This window comes from Falco biarmicus, chromosome 2 (genome assembly GCF_023638135.1).
Source record: "Falco biarmicus isolate bFalBia1 chromosome 2, bFalBia1.pri, whole genome shotgun sequence".
Taxonomy (NCBI): domain Eukaryota; kingdom Metazoa; phylum Chordata; class Aves; order Falconiformes; family Falconidae; genus Falco; species Falco biarmicus.
The window spans coordinates 57,247,076-57,265,959 of record NC_079289.1 but is presented as its reverse complement, the minus strand read 5'-3'; the positions used below and the strand labels follow the sequence as shown (position 1 = coordinate 57,265,959).

The window sequence follows — 18,884 nt, the reverse complement described above, 5'->3', positions numbered from 1 at the left end:
GGCTTAAAAAAATAAAAGTGGGGTTTTTTTTGTCCAACCGTGCATCTCTAATGAATTTGGATGCCATTACCCAGCTCCAGGAACTGGCGTCTTTTCTCTTACTTACCTCTTGAATCCCTGAAGTCTACGTGGCTTGGTGGGTAGTGTTTGCAAAGCCTCTCCATTATCTGCTTGTAGTGCATAAGCCTGTGTAAAGGTCTGAGAAGGAAGGTATTGAGAGGCAAGTAGCAGACTTTCTGTAGCTCAAAATCTCTGCAAAAGGTCTCCAGCTTGCGAGAGTTCTTGATGCCGTTCTCCAGCTCCACTAAAATCTCATTGTGCTTCCGCAGGTGAATTGTCAGTTGCTTACATGCACAAAGAAAAGAGCATGTGGTAGAGCTCTTAGCAATCACTGTGAGACATGACTCAGCCCAAACCTATTCCAATACAAAAATCCAACTAGCACAGCAGTTGGGATCTTGCAAACAAAATCACTGCACAACAGAATGGCTCTGATATTCACTTGGAGAGATGGCATTACTCATTTGAAGTACACACACCCCCAACCCCTCTGCATTCTCTGTAAAACAAAAGTACACCGGTAAACAAAACTGTATCTCCTATCGGTGAGAAATCCAAAGGCAAGGAGATAAGACGAACATAGCTCATGCAAGTAGGTGCAATAGGGAGAGAGCCAGACGATGCAAAAGCAGAGAGAGGAAACAAAATGGGATTTTCTAGGAGGATGAAGGGATTTAGCTGCCTCTGTTCCCTTAGGTGCTTCTGGGGAACTGAGATGGGGGCAAATGGACTTCCAGCTTCTGCTCCCCTGTTATTAAGGAGAAGTTGCATCTCCTGGGAATCCAAACACACACAAAGACAGAGGCATTGTTCGACAGAAATGGGTACGTTAGAGTTCTCCATCCTTGGATTACATCCTCTTCTCCTTAGTGCAGCCTCTGAGATGATCCCACTGGCAGCAGGGGAGTTATGCACCAGCAAGTGAATGAGGTTTGCATGAAACAACTTCATTTAGGTCTCAGTATCACAGACATTCACGAGTCCCATTTAAAACAATGGTACAGTATTTTTTTTGAACAATTAACACAGGGGCTTCATTTGTGTTTTGCAAAAAGTCAACTGGTGCTTCAGGATGCACAGACCTTCTCTGAGCAGCCAAATAACGTCTCCCAGTACCCGGTAGAATATTAACCAGGAACAAAAAGAAATTAAATGCATATGTTGAATGGACCTGAGAAGAAAGTTCAGCTTCATCTAAAGCTTGTGCTTTCTGACACATTTCTAATCACCTCTCTCTCTCCTGTGATTTGTGACATCTCTACAAGAAACATACCTTCCCTACAGCCAAGCTGCTTCCTTCATACACTGCATGTTCATTTTACAAACCTGTAACTTGGGCAAAGACACAGCAGACCCTCTGGACTACTACAGATGCTGCCCATTAATTACTTGCGCTGTTAATTCCTTTTCTGTGTTAATCAAAGAAGCAGTGTCACTTTTCAGGTCTTTTACCAGGTCTCATAATAAATATGTGGTTTTAACTAACTGTGCAGTTCAAGTCAAACTGGGTTTTGCCTCCTTCCTCCCTGTATCTGTGCTCATCAGTGGTGGCAGATCTCAAAGCAAATGAAGAAAATCCTCTGATGGCAAAGGGCGAAAACACACCGACAGGTCTAAGTTACAGCGAGGATTGTACACTGCCTTTAGACTAGTGCCACAGAAGGACCTGCAGGCAGCGAAGGACAGACAATTTAATGTTGTAAGGTACCAAGAGCAGAAGCAGCGTCTGTCAGAGGCTTTCTGTGATTCCAAAAACTGTTTGTGCAAAGGTGCATACTTCTTGAGAGCAGCGATGAAGGCAGAAAAGTCCCCTCTGCATTTCTTCCCATGCATCTGAACTGTGGCTTGAGAGTAAAAAGCAGTTCCCACTAAGTACACTGCAGAAAGGGTAAGGCTCGCTTGCTGGTGACAAAGCTGTCTGTGCTGGGCACTGTTTATCAAGATCTCTGTGTTCCTTTTTTCTGATTTGCTGTATAATCACTTACACGTCACCTAATTTCTCTGCATCTCTCTCTCTGTCTTTCTGAAAGATAAGCCTAGTACTAATGAACATCTCAGGAGAGCTGTAAAGATTAAACCACCCTTTCCTCCAGCCAAGGCCTCAAGGCTGCTCCATTTACTAACTGAAGAATGCCAGAGTGGCAATCACCATGGTAAGATGTATTGGATAGTTCTGAAAGCACCTGAGATCCACATGCCAAAGGTGCAGTGCCATGTTTTGCCGCACACTGACCTGGATGCATGCAGAGGAATGGAGGCAGTGGGTCGATCAGCATTGCTAACACGCAGCTGTGGCCTTGCCTCAGAGGCGGTGGGTTGATTGACATGGACGATGTGCAGCTGTAGCTCGTCCCGCTAAGTGGTTAAATAGCCCTGAGGATGGTGGGAGAGGGGGTTGGATGGAGGAGGAGCAGTGTGGTCTGACCTCTGGAGGAAGGGGATACAGCACAGACAGCAGAATCTGACCGATGGTAAAAGCCTTGTTGTAGCCTACTGGTTTGTTTGTGCTGCAGCAGATGCATAGTGACGTTATAATAAGGTAAGCTGTGGGTTATCCATCCATACTGTAAAAGTCTGCAGGGTTTTTGTACGTTCCCATGCCTGCCTTCAAGGCTGTTTGTTCAGTAACACAGAGCATCAAAAATACTAGTCTGGCTGGACTAAGAACAGATGCAAAGTCTGCTAAACATTACACCTAGATTTACAGTTCACGCGTGCATTTTTGCTTTTAGTTTTAACAGGATCAAAGGCAAGTATTCACATTTATTAAAAAAAAGTCTTTCATCTAACTTGTCATCCTACTGCACAAATTGAAGTTTCCCAAATCAAATCAATATCCAGGTTACGGTCACTATTCCTGCAATAACTTAACCCTTGTATTTGCACAAACAAGTAGGTACACTTGGTGTTTGAACAGCCTCTTCAGCCATACAAATTCTGACATGTTGCCTTCTTATTTGAAAGAAAAAAGAACAAAGAACTGGAAATGAAATGTTCCTGAACTTTCATTTTCATTGTTCCTGTATTTGGAGACTGGGCTAAGGAAAAGGGCTGGACAATTTAAAATCAGCTTGCAATTCTGGAATCTTGGGGCTCACCAAATGCTTTCTATGTTATCAAAGGAAACTTTTACAGCATAAGCCTTGTTTACGATTGGCAAAAACCAGCACAAGACGCAACATCATATGAAAATGAAACACATGCTAACGTTAATCTGTGTCAAAGCTTAATAGTTATATAGGATCATTCCTACCTTCATACTCTGAATGTTCTTTAGCATAACATCTCCAATTCTTTGGTAATCTCCTTTCCCATGAGCATTAGAGCGGCCTTCCCTGTCAGCAACAGAAATATCACACTCTTCAGTCACGCAAGGAAACCACATAATCACTTATAAGCACAGAAAGGAACTTAATAGCTCATTTCTTCTAAAATCCTGATTCCCAGGCTCCTTTGCTCGGGAGTGTGCAAGGAATCTTCCTGACGGACATGTAATTCCCAGGTACAGCAAACCTTTCACCCAGCCTGGCTCGCACTCCTAACAAGATAGAGGGCAGGCACTTAACGAGGATTAGACTTTTAAAGAAAATTGTTAGCATTTTTAAACACACCAGAGAAGGCTGGAAAAGGCTTGAGAAAAAAGGCAGACATCAAAATCCTATGACAATATGTGAGTTTAGAGCAGAAGAATAATTCTGTTCAGAAAAACGGACTGCATCCTTGAACAGGATCCTCAGGTGTTCCCCCTCTGAAAAGCTTTCTGTTTGTGCAAGGGAAAGTGGGACCAACAAATAAAATCCATCCAGCATCTAGGTTTGACTCTTAAGTGTTACATACTGTCAGGAATTTCCTTTCAGTGTGTCACTTCTGGTACTAAAAATGCAAACTGCTCTATCCCACTCAGATGAGTGCTCCATTTGGGAGAAACCCAGCTCCTGATGAAAAAGACAATTCTTGCTTCTAAACCCATGTGTGAGACAGGCAGGGATACCGCACTCTGAATCCAAACACATCTTTCAAAAAACACAGGAGGAAAACTTGTAAGAACCTAACTGTTACAGATCTGAAAACTAAGGTTTTCAAAAGAAAATCACCAGGGGGGATGTGGAGAGAAGCACTGTCTCCCCTTTCCAACTTCTAATACTGCATCCAGGTTTCCCACAGTGTGGCTTTCTACGTGCTGTCCTCAAATTTGAAAATTTAGTTCAACTCCCACATCTATGTATTGGGAGACAGATCTGGTCCTGGTGTGAGCAGCTGCAATTCAGCAAAAGAAATGCACTACCTTGGAAGAGGACAGAAATATAATCAAGCTCTATATAAACCCGAGGGTAACAGGACCTCTGCTTTGTCTTACTGCTAAATGGATGCATTGTTTTTCACCCACTTGCAGTGGTTTATACTTTTAAGACAATTCTGCGTGCAGTGAAGGAGTAAGTGGACAACCAGGTGGTAAATCTCTGCATTCTTTGTACCAGAAATTTAGCCGGGGAGGTCCCACGCTCATCAAATCATAGAGGACACCACTGCTGTTACGAATATACTTCCACCAGTAAGACAGATAGAATTGTTTGTTTGCTTAAAAATCTGTATTATTGCATGAATAGATGCATATTCAGACATATATTTTTGTTTTGTAAACTCAAACATGGTAATGCTTTGCGCCAGATAGTTTCTCTGCATGCTTTTTTAACTGGGAAACATGGAAGGGACAGCTCATGAACACCACACAGTAACATCTCCTCTTTTATCCTTCAACAGACAAACCAACTCAGCTGATAAAACAAGGGATTACTCCATGTTCATTTGACCAATATCCAGTTTCATAGGCTGCCTTTGATTATTTCCTATGGTCTTCAGTCTCCCAGGCACCCACATGCCCATTTAAGCAAGAAAATACACTTCTCAACAGGATTTTTTAATGTTTTTTTCTAAGCCCAAAGGTTACACCAGGGTAGGAAGTTGGGTTGTGTCAATGGTAACTTTAATTAGCATAGCCAGTTTTGCAAAAGCACTACGTTATATAAACACTGCCACAATCAAAACATGCCCACGAAATGGTCTATATTGCAAGGGACATTACAATGGACATTACAAGACTACAGGCGCCACATTACCTGGGGATAAAAGTCCAGTTTCTCTCTCCAGGAAGCCTTTGTCAAGTCATCTCCCTGCTGTACTGTTCCCTGTGCTTCCCTTCCCCCACGTCCTACCCATCCAGCAGCTCTCCCCACTCAAATTTCCTCTGAGAGGCTGCAAATAAAACTTTCCAGCCACTAAAGCACTGCTCCAAGTGATGCATATCAAAGCACCCCCGACTGAAAACCACAACCATTTGAAGTCCAAGGCAGTAGCACCGCACTGGCAGGAAGCAAAGGAAAGTCACCCCCCACCCGTGCAGCCAGCGTGCAGCATCCCATCCCAAATGGTTCATGCTGCGCCACTGCATACAATCCCAGAAATGTCAAAGCCAGATGAATTTGTGCTGCTGCCAGTAACGACATGGTATTTTGTAATTATCTCTAGAAGAATTCTTGCTTTATGTGTTATTCTCTAACTCTCTGGCACTGCCTGGCTTCTTTTTTATGACTCTACATTTGATTTAATCTAACGGACTTCAGCAGTTTGGTACCTTTCTGATTTACTGCCAAGACAAATATTAAGTACTTCATTACAGACTGCTATTTCTAAACAGAAGTTGCTTTTCTGATCTCCCAGCTACAGTATAGGTTGGCTAGAATCCTCATTGCAAATTTCTTATCTGCTAGCTATAGCTACTCGAAGGCTGACCCCAAGCCTACCCAAGTCATAGCGAGCGCTTCCACTGACTTTGTGAACTTCAGCTAATATTTAGTGCAGTTGTTCATTGAACAGTCAGGTCCTTACTTCCTAAAAGTTGACCCCCTGGCCCCTCTTCAGCACAGCCAGCCCCGACTGCTTGCACAGCATCTCATCACATCAGCCATACATAAAGCATCAGGAACATTCCCCTTCATTGCCTTCATTGGTTTTGGCCACAGACCGGTCTGAGGCTTTTTTTTTTTTTTTTGAACAGTTTGAGGGCTTTCAGATCTTACTTTGCGTCTTGGCAGAGTTAACCTGTGCAGCAGGCAGACGTGTACTGCTGGAAAAAACAAAACCCTACGAAAATCCAGAAATGTGATGACTAGGTATTGCTCCTTGTTCCAGTCATTCTCCTTGTTTTGCTTATTTATTTCCACGCAAAAGCTGTCTCTTGCAACAGGGATGGTTTTCCCACTGGTGGTGGTGCACAGACATGTAGGCTGTGGTATGGAGCAGAGGGGCAGGGAAAGCTGAAGCCAAGCATGGGGGAACATGATGGCTTCATGCCTGCCTCCTAAACCCCATCCTCCACTCCACTCCAGCTGTCTGCTGAGACTCCACGGTATTTCCTACGCTATGCTGCCTTCTTCCCCAGCTCCTCAACATGCAAATCCCATGTAAACAAGAAGAAAAGAAACCCCAAGAAAAATGCATCCAAATCCACAGCATATTAAAAGAAAAACTAAGCATCCGACCTATCAGATGGTGTCTTGCTGCTTCAACAGCCCGAAGCACAGCAGCAGAGAAGAGCTCTCCCTGCGGTGTGTGTTTTGAATAACAGCACTAAGCTTGCTGCGGGGGAAGAAGCTGCTCATTTGTTGTGCATCAATGACTAAATTGTTCTTCTTACTCCTTGTTTTCACGGGTCACTGTTTGAACATGGTATCTACCTGCCAGTGACAAGGGACAGAGATCAGGGACTAGGTTCTTACAGGTTTTCATCAGCAGCTGATTTACGACCCGACTCCCAGCTCCATAGGTGTATGAGCTGCTCTCCCTAACATAATGAGCCCTCACTCCACTGACTGTGCGGGGAGGTCTAAAGTCACTGAAAAACATTGAAGAGTGGAGATATTATTCTGTAAGAAGCTAATTTCCCATTTTTTTTCCAAATAGTCCCTTTCTTTTTATAGTAATGCAAGTGTACAACTGCAAGCAAAGAGAAGGAGACCGACTTTTATACCCAATAAGACACTAGCTTACATATTACTTAAAAACAGCCACCAGCTCAACTTACAGGGACTACACAAGCAGCTATCATGGATTTTGGAATTACATAAACTTCTCAGTGTACATCATCGAAAAATTAATGTAAAGATATCTCAAGTCAGCCCATACTATCCTCAGTCATCCAGGAATGGTAGTAGAAGGAATACAAATTTGATGGGGATAGTAGGAAGGCAAAGAAGGAGAGAAAGGTCTCAGAGATATTTTTTTCCAGGTGAACACAAAATACTTTGATTACAGCCCTTCAAATGCAGCAAAACAACAACAACAAAGAAAACGCCCAACAACAAAATCAATTGCAGCAAATGATATTTACAGCTTGTGACCTTCCGTTACATGCTCAGGAACAGCACCTCCCTCCTGGATCCTATAGTTTTTGTCTTTGGGCACTTAAGACACTTTTGACTTTTTAAGAGCATTATTAACTAAAGTTCTAATATTAAGAAATACCTTAAACATTCCCTGTTACAAGTGCCTTTTAAACAAGAGGAACATTTTGTGACTTAAGAGTCGATAAATTCCTTGCTCACACCCTGCTATTACTCAGTGCCTCTTATTGCCCTGCCCATTCCAGCTGATGCTGCAGGTGTCCTTTCTGCAGCAAGCAGTGCACAAAACGCTGCTCAGAGCCTAAGGAAAGTACTGCTGAAGCCACCAGAGCTTCCCAGAGCCCCATCGAGCCTTTGGGGAGCATGCACACATTTAAAGGCTTCGGGCTGGCTATCCCTGTTGTGGGAGAAACCCAATCCACAGGAAGCATGTGTCAGTAATGCTTTTGAACGGTAAGAGATCAGAGCAAGTAACACCACTGTACGGAAATACACTGAAAAGACAACATGTCACGCCTTGCTGTGGCACACCCTCAGAGGCGATCCTGGCCACATCCTGCTAGGAGAGCCACAGAGCTGAACATAACGTGGCTCTGGGTGTGACTAATGGATCCTGGACAAGCTATTTCTCTCCCACTATTTCAGATTCACTTGAGCGTAGCGTGGCTCTAATCCCCAGAAGTACCCAAAAGTGACCTCAGCAATGCAAACTGTCCTGTCAGAAGCAAGCCCAAGACACTGGCACCGGGCTCCTCTTAATATCTTTGTCTCAGGAATCCACCACACCGTGTAAGTCTGAGGTTTGTACTACAATACATACCTCATTTCTGCACATAGGAGAACGACACTTCCGAAACTGTTCTCCTCATCTCTTCTCCAGACACGCAGAACCAGCTGAACAGTCAGCACTCGTGCCTTTAAGAAGGCAGACAAGGATTGCTGCCTTGTTTATATAAACTGTTTATCAGGCTGTTCTTCCTGACCGCAAGTACTACTTCCCAAACAAAAAATGGTTAATAAATCAACGTTCAGCTCATCTTCCTACACCTCCCTTAGTGCTTTTTATTACAGGTTTTCAAACTGCCTTCCATGAATCCCGATTGAGTCCTCTCCTTTCATATGCTAACATCTAAGAGCTTTTTTGGTTTTTTTGCAAATTACCAGCCGCACATTTCTCAGCCACATCTGGTAGTACTGAGTAGCTGCTTCCCTCACAAGTGCCTATGAACTGGGAGACTGGCTTCCCTGGGAGAAAGAAGATGAGTCTGCCTGCATTTCTGGGAAGTACATAATGCTTTTTCTTCCAGCACATGGATAAGGTCCAACATGCAGATTCATACATACTCCCTGACAGGGCTTCCCAGGGCAGAAACGGCCATCCTGGCTTGCCCTAGCATTGCTCTTTGCAGTGCGTAGTGGTCGACCAAGGAGGGAAACTTACGAGTTCTCCATTTGCTATCTTCTGTCAGAATTTATAGAAACCAATATGGAAACTTATAATACAAACATGTAAAAGGGTGTGGGAAAATGAGTTCAATTTTTTTGGCTGGAAAATGGTGCTTGTGGCCCAAATGAACAGCCTATTAAACAGCTTAGATAAACGAAGGAGTAAAACCTAACTGACTTCTCGGATTCAACTGGCCAAATGCTAATGGAGCACGTCACGCTCTGCCTGCACTGCCCACACCTTTTCCTGGGGAATGGGAGCCAGTTTAAGTCACCGAGACATGTCTCCCGTATTTCCTCCCAGCAAAAAAAGTTGGGAACTCCTGGCCTGGCACCCAGAGCCTTGCTGAGGAGCATCTTGGATGAGTCCTGGTAGCCAGGACCAGGACCTGGGTGCCCAGGTACCAGATGCAGCTTTCCTGGCACTAACAGGACAGCCTGATGTGTGCTGTTCCCTCTCCCACCTCAGGCATCTCCCTGCTCTTTTTTCTTCCTCCTCTCTTGCTGTATGAGAGGACAGAGCCCCATGCCAGCCTGCAACCACCAAAGGCCATCCTTCCCCTCCTCAAACCACAGGGCCTCTAGTTGGGTATCTTCACTTGGTCCCAGGAACATAGTCTTGCGAACAGAGGGCTCAGCACAGCTGGGGCAACTGAGGGGATTCACAGGCTGCTTCAACGGCCCTGCAACAGCACAGGCAGGACAGAAAACATCACCCAGATTACGGTATGACTGATCTTAGGATGCTGTGCAATAAAAACGCCAGGGATCTGCTCAGTTTCATGGCTAGAACGAAACCCTGGCTGTGAAAAATGCAGCCATTTCCCATATTCTGCAGGTGGCTCTTGGTGTCAGGATCAGCTCACATCTTGTTAATAACTTTATCACTATGCACTAGGCACCGAGACGTGCTGCTCTTAGGAAATGCAGTACTAAAGAGAAAAACGGGTGAATTGTGTAAAGAAACAAATCAGACCTGCCAGAATCTATAACTTGGTCAACAAGATATCAGCACTTAGATGTTCAGTAGCAAATAGCCTGGCTCTGACAGCAGTTTCAAACAGTTCAGAAGTCTGAGCAAGCCAGAAATGCTTTTAATAATGTGCACAACCCGAGCTTCTTGGAGCCAAATACTAAGTCTATAGATGTTTTAACAAATTAACAGCACAGAGCCATCTAACAATTGTTACACACGATCCTCCCCTGGCCTTGCTCTCCTCACACCATCAGCTTCAATGCGATCCAAGTCCTGAGAGATCAGGGAATAGCCTCCCGTAAGAGCTTCCAACAGGCAGCACGAAGGTTTCAAACAAACCTTAGACAAACACACGTGTCTAGGCAGAGCAGGCAGGCTAAACTGCACTTTAAGTTGATAAAACCCATCACCCTACTCACTAGGAGAATGAAGATGACTGGTTACAGACATCCTCTCAGACAAGCTCTCACATCACATCTGGGTACTCTGGGGCTTCCAGTAGCTTGATGAAGTCCACAATCCTTCCTTCCATTCAAAGGCCCCTTTCTCTACCCTCTGACAAATGCAGAGCACGCTCATGCCTCAGGACAAGCTTCCTGCATTCCTCCCCCCTCCACCTGCCTGGAAATTTAAAAGAGCTGTCATAGAAGAGTCAGATTTAAATGAGTTGGCTTGAATCCTGCCCGAATGTGCCCGCAGCAGTGCCGTTGGCTCAGCCAGGCCCGCGAGGAGCTCCGCAGCCGATGCAGAGGCTGGGCAGCACTCTGCACGGCTGTGGTGAACGCAGTCAAAGCCTGCTGGCTTCAAACCACCTGGGGCCAAAGACAGAGGTACAATCATGGCAGCACAGACATTGAGCTAAGCGACCTTGACCACGCTGCTGAAGAAATTCCCTACCACATTGCCACCAGCAGCTGCTTCTACATGCTGAGGGGCTGTTTATTTTTGTCACTCACCGTTTAATTCAACAGTAATCTCTATAGGATAGAGTTTATTGCTTGCAGCTTATCTCGGTATCTGTGGCATTAAATAAAAAAACACCACTTCCAAAATCACACCTGCCAGCAAATCCGCCTCCCTTCCTAAGGCACATATTCAAATCTTCCACAACTTTAAAAACAAACACTGTCTACAACAGTGGTATTACGTTAGGCAAACTTGTGCTGTTGGTTGCAAACCGGATGCAGACCAGCGGCAGGAACAGGACTGCTTTTCTGTCAAGTGAATCAGAGCAGCTCACAGAAATCCCAGTGGCTTTATGCTAACTGTGGAAGGATTTGCAATAGCTGACCTGACAAAGTCAGAATGAGGTGCCCAGCCTGGGACAAAGTTACCTCAGCAGAATATATCTGAGTAATTTGGATTGCAAAGTTGCTTCATAGCAAATAAGCACTTTATATCATAGAGCAGTTTAAATATGGTATTAGGAGCCTTAAAATGTGGTTTACCGCTCTGTGAAACCATAGCCTTAGGACACAAGGAAAAGCTGGAAAATGCAAGGCTTACTCAGCTCTGAAAGAAGCTAACTGAAACAAAAAAACCCCAAAATTAAATGACGGAAAGCCTAAAAGCCTGAATATTCCTCCTTTCTTTTAAAATACCTCCCCCCCACAGTAAGTGGTAGTAAACCATTGTAGTAAACAATGTCACCTTTCCACAGCAGGCTATTATTGCATCATCATCCAAGTTTTGAAAAACATCACACCTGGACAGGAGGTTGACATCCCCTTGTAATGCCACCAGCAACCAGAAGGATATAGGAGGAATCTCTGTTTCAATGTGCCCCAGTAATCAGCACCCAGCAAACTCACTAGATTAGACTGGTCTGATAGAGAGCAGAACTTGGCCCTTTACTATACAAATTGTCCTCTTCCCACCATGCACCCTTAACCCCAACTACTGTTAATTCTACACCATGACTGGAGAAACAACACTATTTCATAACATTTGAAAGGGCCTCCCTGGAGTACCTGCAATAAACATTCCTTACTGAAAAGTAATTAACACCAGTAAGAATCCTGACTAGATTAAAACAGCGGCAGCCCAATGCCAAAAAAAAAAAAGGAGATACGGGCAAAGTTGCTGTGCAGCACGTGCCTTAGGAGTAACCTTATGTCAAGTGTCAGCCACAGAGTCCTATGTGAGGATGGCAGCTCACCCAGGACTCAAGAGGCAGCATCACATTCTCCTCCTCACAAAAAATACCCACTAATTCTGGAACCGAGCAGGGTGCGTTTGGATAGCACTCCTCGGCAACAAGTTGTGCTCTTGTTCAACGACCTTGCTCATCATCACAAGAGCTAAACTCACACACTCCAAGACTGTGTTTTGCTTTTGTTTTGATTAATTAGTTAAAGAGGCATTAAACTGATTAGCACTCATCAAGTCTTCCTGCTCTGCTTTCACGTGATTTTTCATTGTCACTTTCCTAACTGAGAAGAAAAAGCTAGGCTCCCAGCACTAAAGATAAACTAACAAAAAATGCCTACACAGAGCGAGACAATCCAGTCCAGACAGGTCTAATGAGACCAAGGAGAGGGCTTCTGCGTGCTGCCTTTGCTCAGACATCAGTGGTCAAATGAACTGTGTTACGAGTCCTGCCAGGGAAGAATTACTCACTTGATAGCTATTTCATAAAAATGCCATGTTCTACTGTCACTATTATGCTAAGGATAGATAATTTTTGAGCCCAGTGTCCTCTTCCGACACTGTCAATTTGTAGAGTGCACTGTAGACCCTGAGACTGCCAAAGCTGTGGTGCTGCGGAATGGGAAGCCGGACTCTGAACCCCACCGCAGCCTACACCTATTTGACAGCAACAGGACTTGGTCCTTCACTGCTCCCTCTTTATTACTGATAAGTCTTGCTTGCAACACGTTTTTCGGAAGAGCTGCCATATAGAAACACTGACGCTTGGCAAGAGAAAGCTTCATTCAGAATTATGATCTCATTTGCATACATCTGTACCTGACTGAGATATCCAAACAGGTTTGTCGAGCAAACACAAAGCATGATTCAATATACCCAGCCTGTTAATGACCAACACCTGTGACTTTCACAAATAAACCATGACAGTAGATCACAGAGTTACAAAAAGGGAATGCATAGATGCTAAACCGTATGAAATAACACAGCTAAATAACAAACAATCTTACCACAGAGCAAGTCTCTGCTCAATTTCCTTGAGAAAACCAGTATGAAATTTGTGCAAAGGTTCGAAGTTGGAGAAAATGAGATTTTTCAGTGTTTCGGGCATGCAATCCTCTTTACTCACTGCACTCTGAAACCACTACAAAGAAAAAAGAAGCAAAATTATCGTGGGGTAGATAGAATGCAGCAGGTATGATCATTTGCTGTTTTTATACACCTAACCCAGTAAGGACCTTATTTAGCTGGCACTAGGAATACCACCCAGGCTACCCCTGACACTCCTACATGCTGAACTGGGGCTCTTATCAGCAGTCAGGCCCTGCATAGTTAAAAAAGAAACTCCCTTCCCCTTTGCCATTACTGATCAAATCTTGAAAATTCTTTTCAAGCCCAAACTGGTTTGTCAATACAAACTGAATTTACAGATGCTGTAGGTGCAAGAGAAAGAGTATCGCAATACTTGCAGACATTCCAGTAAAAAAAAATAGTACATGCTCTGCACTTTCTTTTGCCAAGTTCTGCTTGAAATTCCTTTGACAGGAGCTGGTACAGTAAGCACTCAAGACCACGCTGCTGTGTGCAGACAGAGAACATCATGCAGTTTGCGAACTAAACAAGTAGAGGGACGGCACTTCCAAGACAAGGCACTAGTAGCAGAAAATAGAGGAGGGTCAGTGCCAAACGCTGCTAAGACTGCAACAGGCTCCTGCTCAGTTTTGCTCCATATTCTCTTTATTTCAGGCTAATAGACCTATGGGTGATGTAAAGCCATAGGACTAGGGGGCTTGCCAAGGTGGCACAGATTATTATCTGTGTATGTAACATGATAATGTTACTCTATCCTCACTGCACTGCGGGGTGCCAACTACCTATGGAACTTCCAACTTCCTAGCAGGAAACCTAGAAGGCTACTGGGACCACAGGAGACTGTTACAGCAGCCCTGACTGGAGCTGCATCAGCTGGAGCTGACCCAGACCTGCGATAAAGAGAGCCCCCTCCCTCTCCCCTGCTTTCTCTCTGCACTGAGCACAGCTAAGGCTGAAGAACTGCACACCAACCAAGTCTCAAAATTAATGTGTAACACTCGTTCCTTCTACCTTTTCCAATGACACTGGCTACTTGTTCACTCTTAGTGGCCTCCTGATGGGCCTGATGATTAGCTTAAAGCCAGTTGTACACCTTTTGGTGGCACACCAAGTTCGAATTTGCCTACCAAAAGAATAACGACTAGGGTGAAAAATGGAGTTTAGCTCTAAAGAGCTAAACTTTCTTTTTCTGCAGCCACTGAGTGAAATAGAAGATGAAAGCACCATATCTACTGTTGAGACTGCAGCAATGACCACCGTCCAACAGAATCTGGCCTCTTCCCTTGTTGGCCTGGCTTCCCAGAAAGCCAGGGTAAGTAGGCAGTGGAGCCACAGCTACCTTGCTGCCTGGAACAGCCATGCTATCCCAGCCTACAGCGGCTACGTTTAAGTTGGTGTTAGATCAGCTGCATCTGCCACATGGACTCCTGGAATAGCTGAGAAGCTGGGGAGAAGGCGTCTCTCCCTGGTTCCCACCTGGCACCAACAGACTCTTCCATGTAGCACATCCTCCTTACCACAACATCAACACAGGAGGGGGCAACGCACCTCACAGAGCTTCACACACGGGGTGATTAAAGACCTGGAAAGTCTGGAGCTGGAGGCCCTGCTGAAATACTATGAGGGGTTTTGGATCCAGTGCTCTTTTACAGACAAGTGTTATTTAAGGCCAGACCTTGTGCACGTTACTCTTGGAAGTTAAACAAATGTTGGTGTGTGTGCAAAGAAGGCACGTATCTGCCTTGGTGGTTCTACAATCACACTCTGATCTGATGCTACAGAGCAATGAACAGACAGTTTCACTTACTGAAAAATCAGAATAATTCAAATAGGTACTGCACAATATTTCATGTTAAATGGAGGGCATTTAATCCAGGAGAAAACATTTATATGTCCCCCTAGGGAGCTACTTCAGTTTTAAGAGGTCATTGAGAACCCACAGGCATTTTTAGTAATTACAACCACAAAGTATGAGAGCATGAAAAAAAATAACTGAACTGTGTCCCAAGTTCCTCAACCTGATACAGTTACGTAGCATGTGTTACTAACCACAGTGCAAATCTCTACTTTCTGCTTTTTGTGTGATTTCCTCCCTAGAGCCATACTCCTGGGCACTGCAGAGAATACCTACAGTACAGAATATAAAAGAAGCATGGAACAGCGAAGATGTTAAATGGAGCAGATGAAATACTACTGCTGACTAGAGCTTCACATGTTTCATGAGTAATGCTGAAGTAAACATACCGATGTGATGACTTCAAGGTCCTTCAGGTACGTTCGTTCTGTGGTCGCTACTTCTTTAGCAATGAAGTAAGCTTTCTCAGTTGGGAATCTCTGTAAATTGCAAACATATTAAGTTTTCATCTGCTTTTATGGAACTGCTTTCTATAGGAAAAAACTGCAGACAACAATCACCAGGAGAATTACAAACTAGTGACCTTTGCTTGTGGTTACTGTGACTCATGCTTGAATGTTTCTAAGCCCTGAAGCCCTGAAAACAATCCTTCCTTGTAAACACAGGAGAACAAGCACTTTCAATGGTTCCCGAGAGACACTTTTCAGCCATGGTGATTTCTACAGCTTTGGGGTGCCGATGTTCCTTTCAGCTTATTCTACACATCTGGAGCAGGACATATTCTGAAGTTCACAAAGAAATCCTTTCCAGGCTAGATAACCATTTGAATCAAATTTGACAATTGTCAAAAATGACAAAATGACAAAAATTAGCATTTGATTGTTTTAAGTTTCATCACCAGGGTAAGAATCCACAGTAAAAATATTCTTAAAAAAATCAAATCTGTAAGATTTTTCCAGAGCAGGTAGGCAACCTAACAGGGGGACAACAGAATGATTTTAGGGTAAGCTACAGTTTTCAAATTTCAGGCCAAATCCTCCTGTGTCATCCAAGAGGCAAAAGTGGTTTTGACCTCTTAATTCTGAACAGCCAAAAGATCCCAATTGATCTTGCTCTGTGTTGCCCAGGAAGCAAAAAGGAAGAGCAAAACATCCATAGATCTTTTGCTTCTATATTTCCTCCCTGAAGATCAATGATGCAGAGGATGCACTAGAAAGGGATGCAAGGGGAGACTGCGCAGGCATTTCCTAGTCAGTAGACAACCCCGTAGGAACCATCACCCGCTGGCATACACAGCAGTCACTGGCTGCTGCAACTTGGACTGACACCAGGGAATCCTGAGTTTATTAACTGATTCCTGGCTTTTCTTTTTCTCAAATATCTTGCTAACTGTGCACACTGGGAAAAGGGATCTTCCTTACACATGCTCCCACTTCCCAGCAAAGCCATCTGAGTTCCTACCTCCTTCCTCCTGAGATGCTCCAAGCTCAGGGGAGAAAGTAGGTGACAGAAGGACAAAGGCAACCCCCTCTCGCCCTGCAGCACAGGAGGGACAAGCCAGCAGGCACCTAGAACACCCTGGCTCAGACACAATCCCTTTATCTTCAAAAGGCACTTTTGGATGTGATGTTCCCTTATGGCTCTGCTGCAACGATGGGGCTGAGCCAAACACTCCCAGCTGAACGCTGCAGGCTGTGGCTTGAAGACAGCACTTTGTGCTCCCACAACCAAATGCTCCCAGTGGTGCTCCCAGCAGACTGGAGAGTCTGTGCTGGACACTCCTGAACACACTCAATGCTCTTCCTTTTCCTTCTGTTACAACAAACTTACCCAACTGCACTCCTTAGAACCAAGCCAGATTTATAGGAGACCCTGTCCAAAAAAACTTTTAAGTTTGCAGCCCAGCTTTATCCCACATTAACCTTAGGGACACAAAGCTAACTATCTTTTCCCCACTGCTGAAAGAGGAGCTGGGGCCCCTAACTTCTGAACCTCTGTTAAGGGCAATGAATCCAGGGCACGGAGCCCTCAGTTACAGCCCTCAGTTCTGTGGTTCTGGCCTGATATCAGCTCCAAACCGTGAGTTTGGCCTCAGGAGCACAGGGATGCTCTTGGACATGCTGTGTGGCTAAGGACAGCAGATACCAAGTGACCCAACTCAAGTTATCTGTGTGGATCTACGGGGGTCTAGATATTAGCCGCTTTGACAAACAGCAGTAGTCACAGCACAACACGGAGAAGAGAGCAAAGGCCAACTGCCTCTGCCTTACCTTTCTTTTGACCTCTTCCTCATCATCAGTCCTGATGCACGATGGGTCATTCAGCAAAGGGCTGATCAAGGGAGATGACTGCTTGGCATCAGGGCTCAAGTTTGGAGATAAAGACATATTTGCCACTGATGGTCCTCCTTGGGAATTGATGGAAAGCTCTGAAAGGTGAGGGCTGCCAGTCAGAGAACCTGCTAAAAAATGGTAAAAGAGAAATCAGTTAGGACGGATTCTCTCTAGAAAGTACCAAAAGGAGTTACAACCTTAAGTTGCAGCATGTGAAATTACACTACAAGAAGCAGCCATCAGGGTCCTCAAACTAGTCCAAATGGACTCGGAGCCAGAGGAACTGCATCCACTTGCATCAGCCAAGGGACTGGAGCGTTCCTTTAGCTGATGCACTGGCTAAAATGAGAGTCTCTGTAGGGAAGGGATCAAGGCATACATGACTGAGCTGCAATATTTACTGCTACATCAAATTAATATAAATTTTTTCACCATTGTAATCCACTCTATGAAAGAGAATAAATACAACAATAAGTGGGTTACCCTACGAGTGCCATGCTTTCTAGCAAAACAGAATTTCAAAGACTTCATAGGGAGCTACAGTACACAAGTTAGAACAAATTCATCTAGTAGAAGTCTAAAGAAAAAGAAACTATGACTCTCTACAGCAGTGTTGCTGCTAAGACCAGTCAGATCTAACATGAAGGAAGAAAACTACTAGTTCCCCAATTTCTACACACAACACAAGTATGTATATTATACCTTGTAGGTCTTTCCATGCTCCTCTGATTGTTTTGGGATGGAAATGCTAGCATTACATTTACATAAGAAAAGCAATACTTTTAATGCACAAAGCATAACAACTTTAGATTATCACAGATATAAAGCCCCGTTTAATTTTGGATTAAAATGTTAAAAGAATGAGACAATTAATTACACTTCCATGAATTCACATACACTACATTAAATAAATATTACTGAAATTAGCATTTTGTCTTCTGGGAGGCAGCCAGACTACTCTCTGCACAAAGGAAAGAGTCTGCCAAAAATGCCCAGTGTTCTCCCAGCTATCCCCTCCTCCAAACCTCTAAAAATCTAAACCTGTTTTAGGAGATGGATCTGTCACGTGGAAGAACATTTACAGTCTGTACCGTTTTGGCATCATACATTAAAATCCAACCAAAAAACGTGATGAGCTCTTGATTACCACAGCTAACAGGCTGTCTAGGATTAAATGTAAAATACATACATTGCCATATATAATTAACGTCAAATACATTTTACTACCATGTTTATGTCCTCCCTAGATTATGATAGGTAAGTGTTCCTGTTGCTACAACACAGCTGAGATACTCCAGTAAACAAATGCACCAATAAATGCAATTAAGCCAGTAGTAAAACCTATTTATTTTCTGGAAGAACTCAAGATTTATTACTAGAATATGAATGTTTTCCAATTCCAAACCAGTTCATGTTTGTATGTCATTCTTTTGACAAGAGAAGGAAAAAAACAATGCAGTTATCAGTTTACGTAATCATGACAGTTATGTAGCCTATTATAAATCAAATTCAAAGCAGTATTTGTCTGAAATAAAGGTCTGTATTGTTACAGCTACCAAGGAAGGATTTACCAACAG

The 18,884-nt window shown here is 43.9% G+C and overlaps 1 protein-coding gene across 6 annotated transcripts in view; it reads right to left on the bottom strand.

Moving 5' to 3' along the window:
• The window catches only part of FARP1 (FERM, ARH/RhoGEF and pleckstrin domain protein 1), a 213,174-nt gene that overhangs the window by 14,865 nt on the left and 179,425 nt on the right, over positions 1-18,884 (bottom strand). For 4 of the 6 annotated variants that reach the window (XM_056329829.1, XM_056329827.1, XM_056329831.1 and 1 more), the window contains 5 exons: positions 17,245-17,435; positions 15,364-15,453; positions 13,038-13,171; positions 3,314-3,395; positions 107-344 (listed from right to left, as the gene is read on the bottom strand). In XM_056329829.1, the coding sequence (XP_056185804.1) occupies positions 107-344; positions 3,314-3,395; positions 13,038-13,171; positions 15,364-15,453; positions 17,245-17,435 (735 nt within the window). The remainder of the gene's footprint in view (positions 1-106; positions 345-3,313; positions 3,396-13,037; positions 13,172-15,363; positions 15,454-17,244; positions 17,436-18,884) is intronic. The other 2 variants (XM_056329825.1, XM_056329828.1) reach the window with 1 other exon arrangement.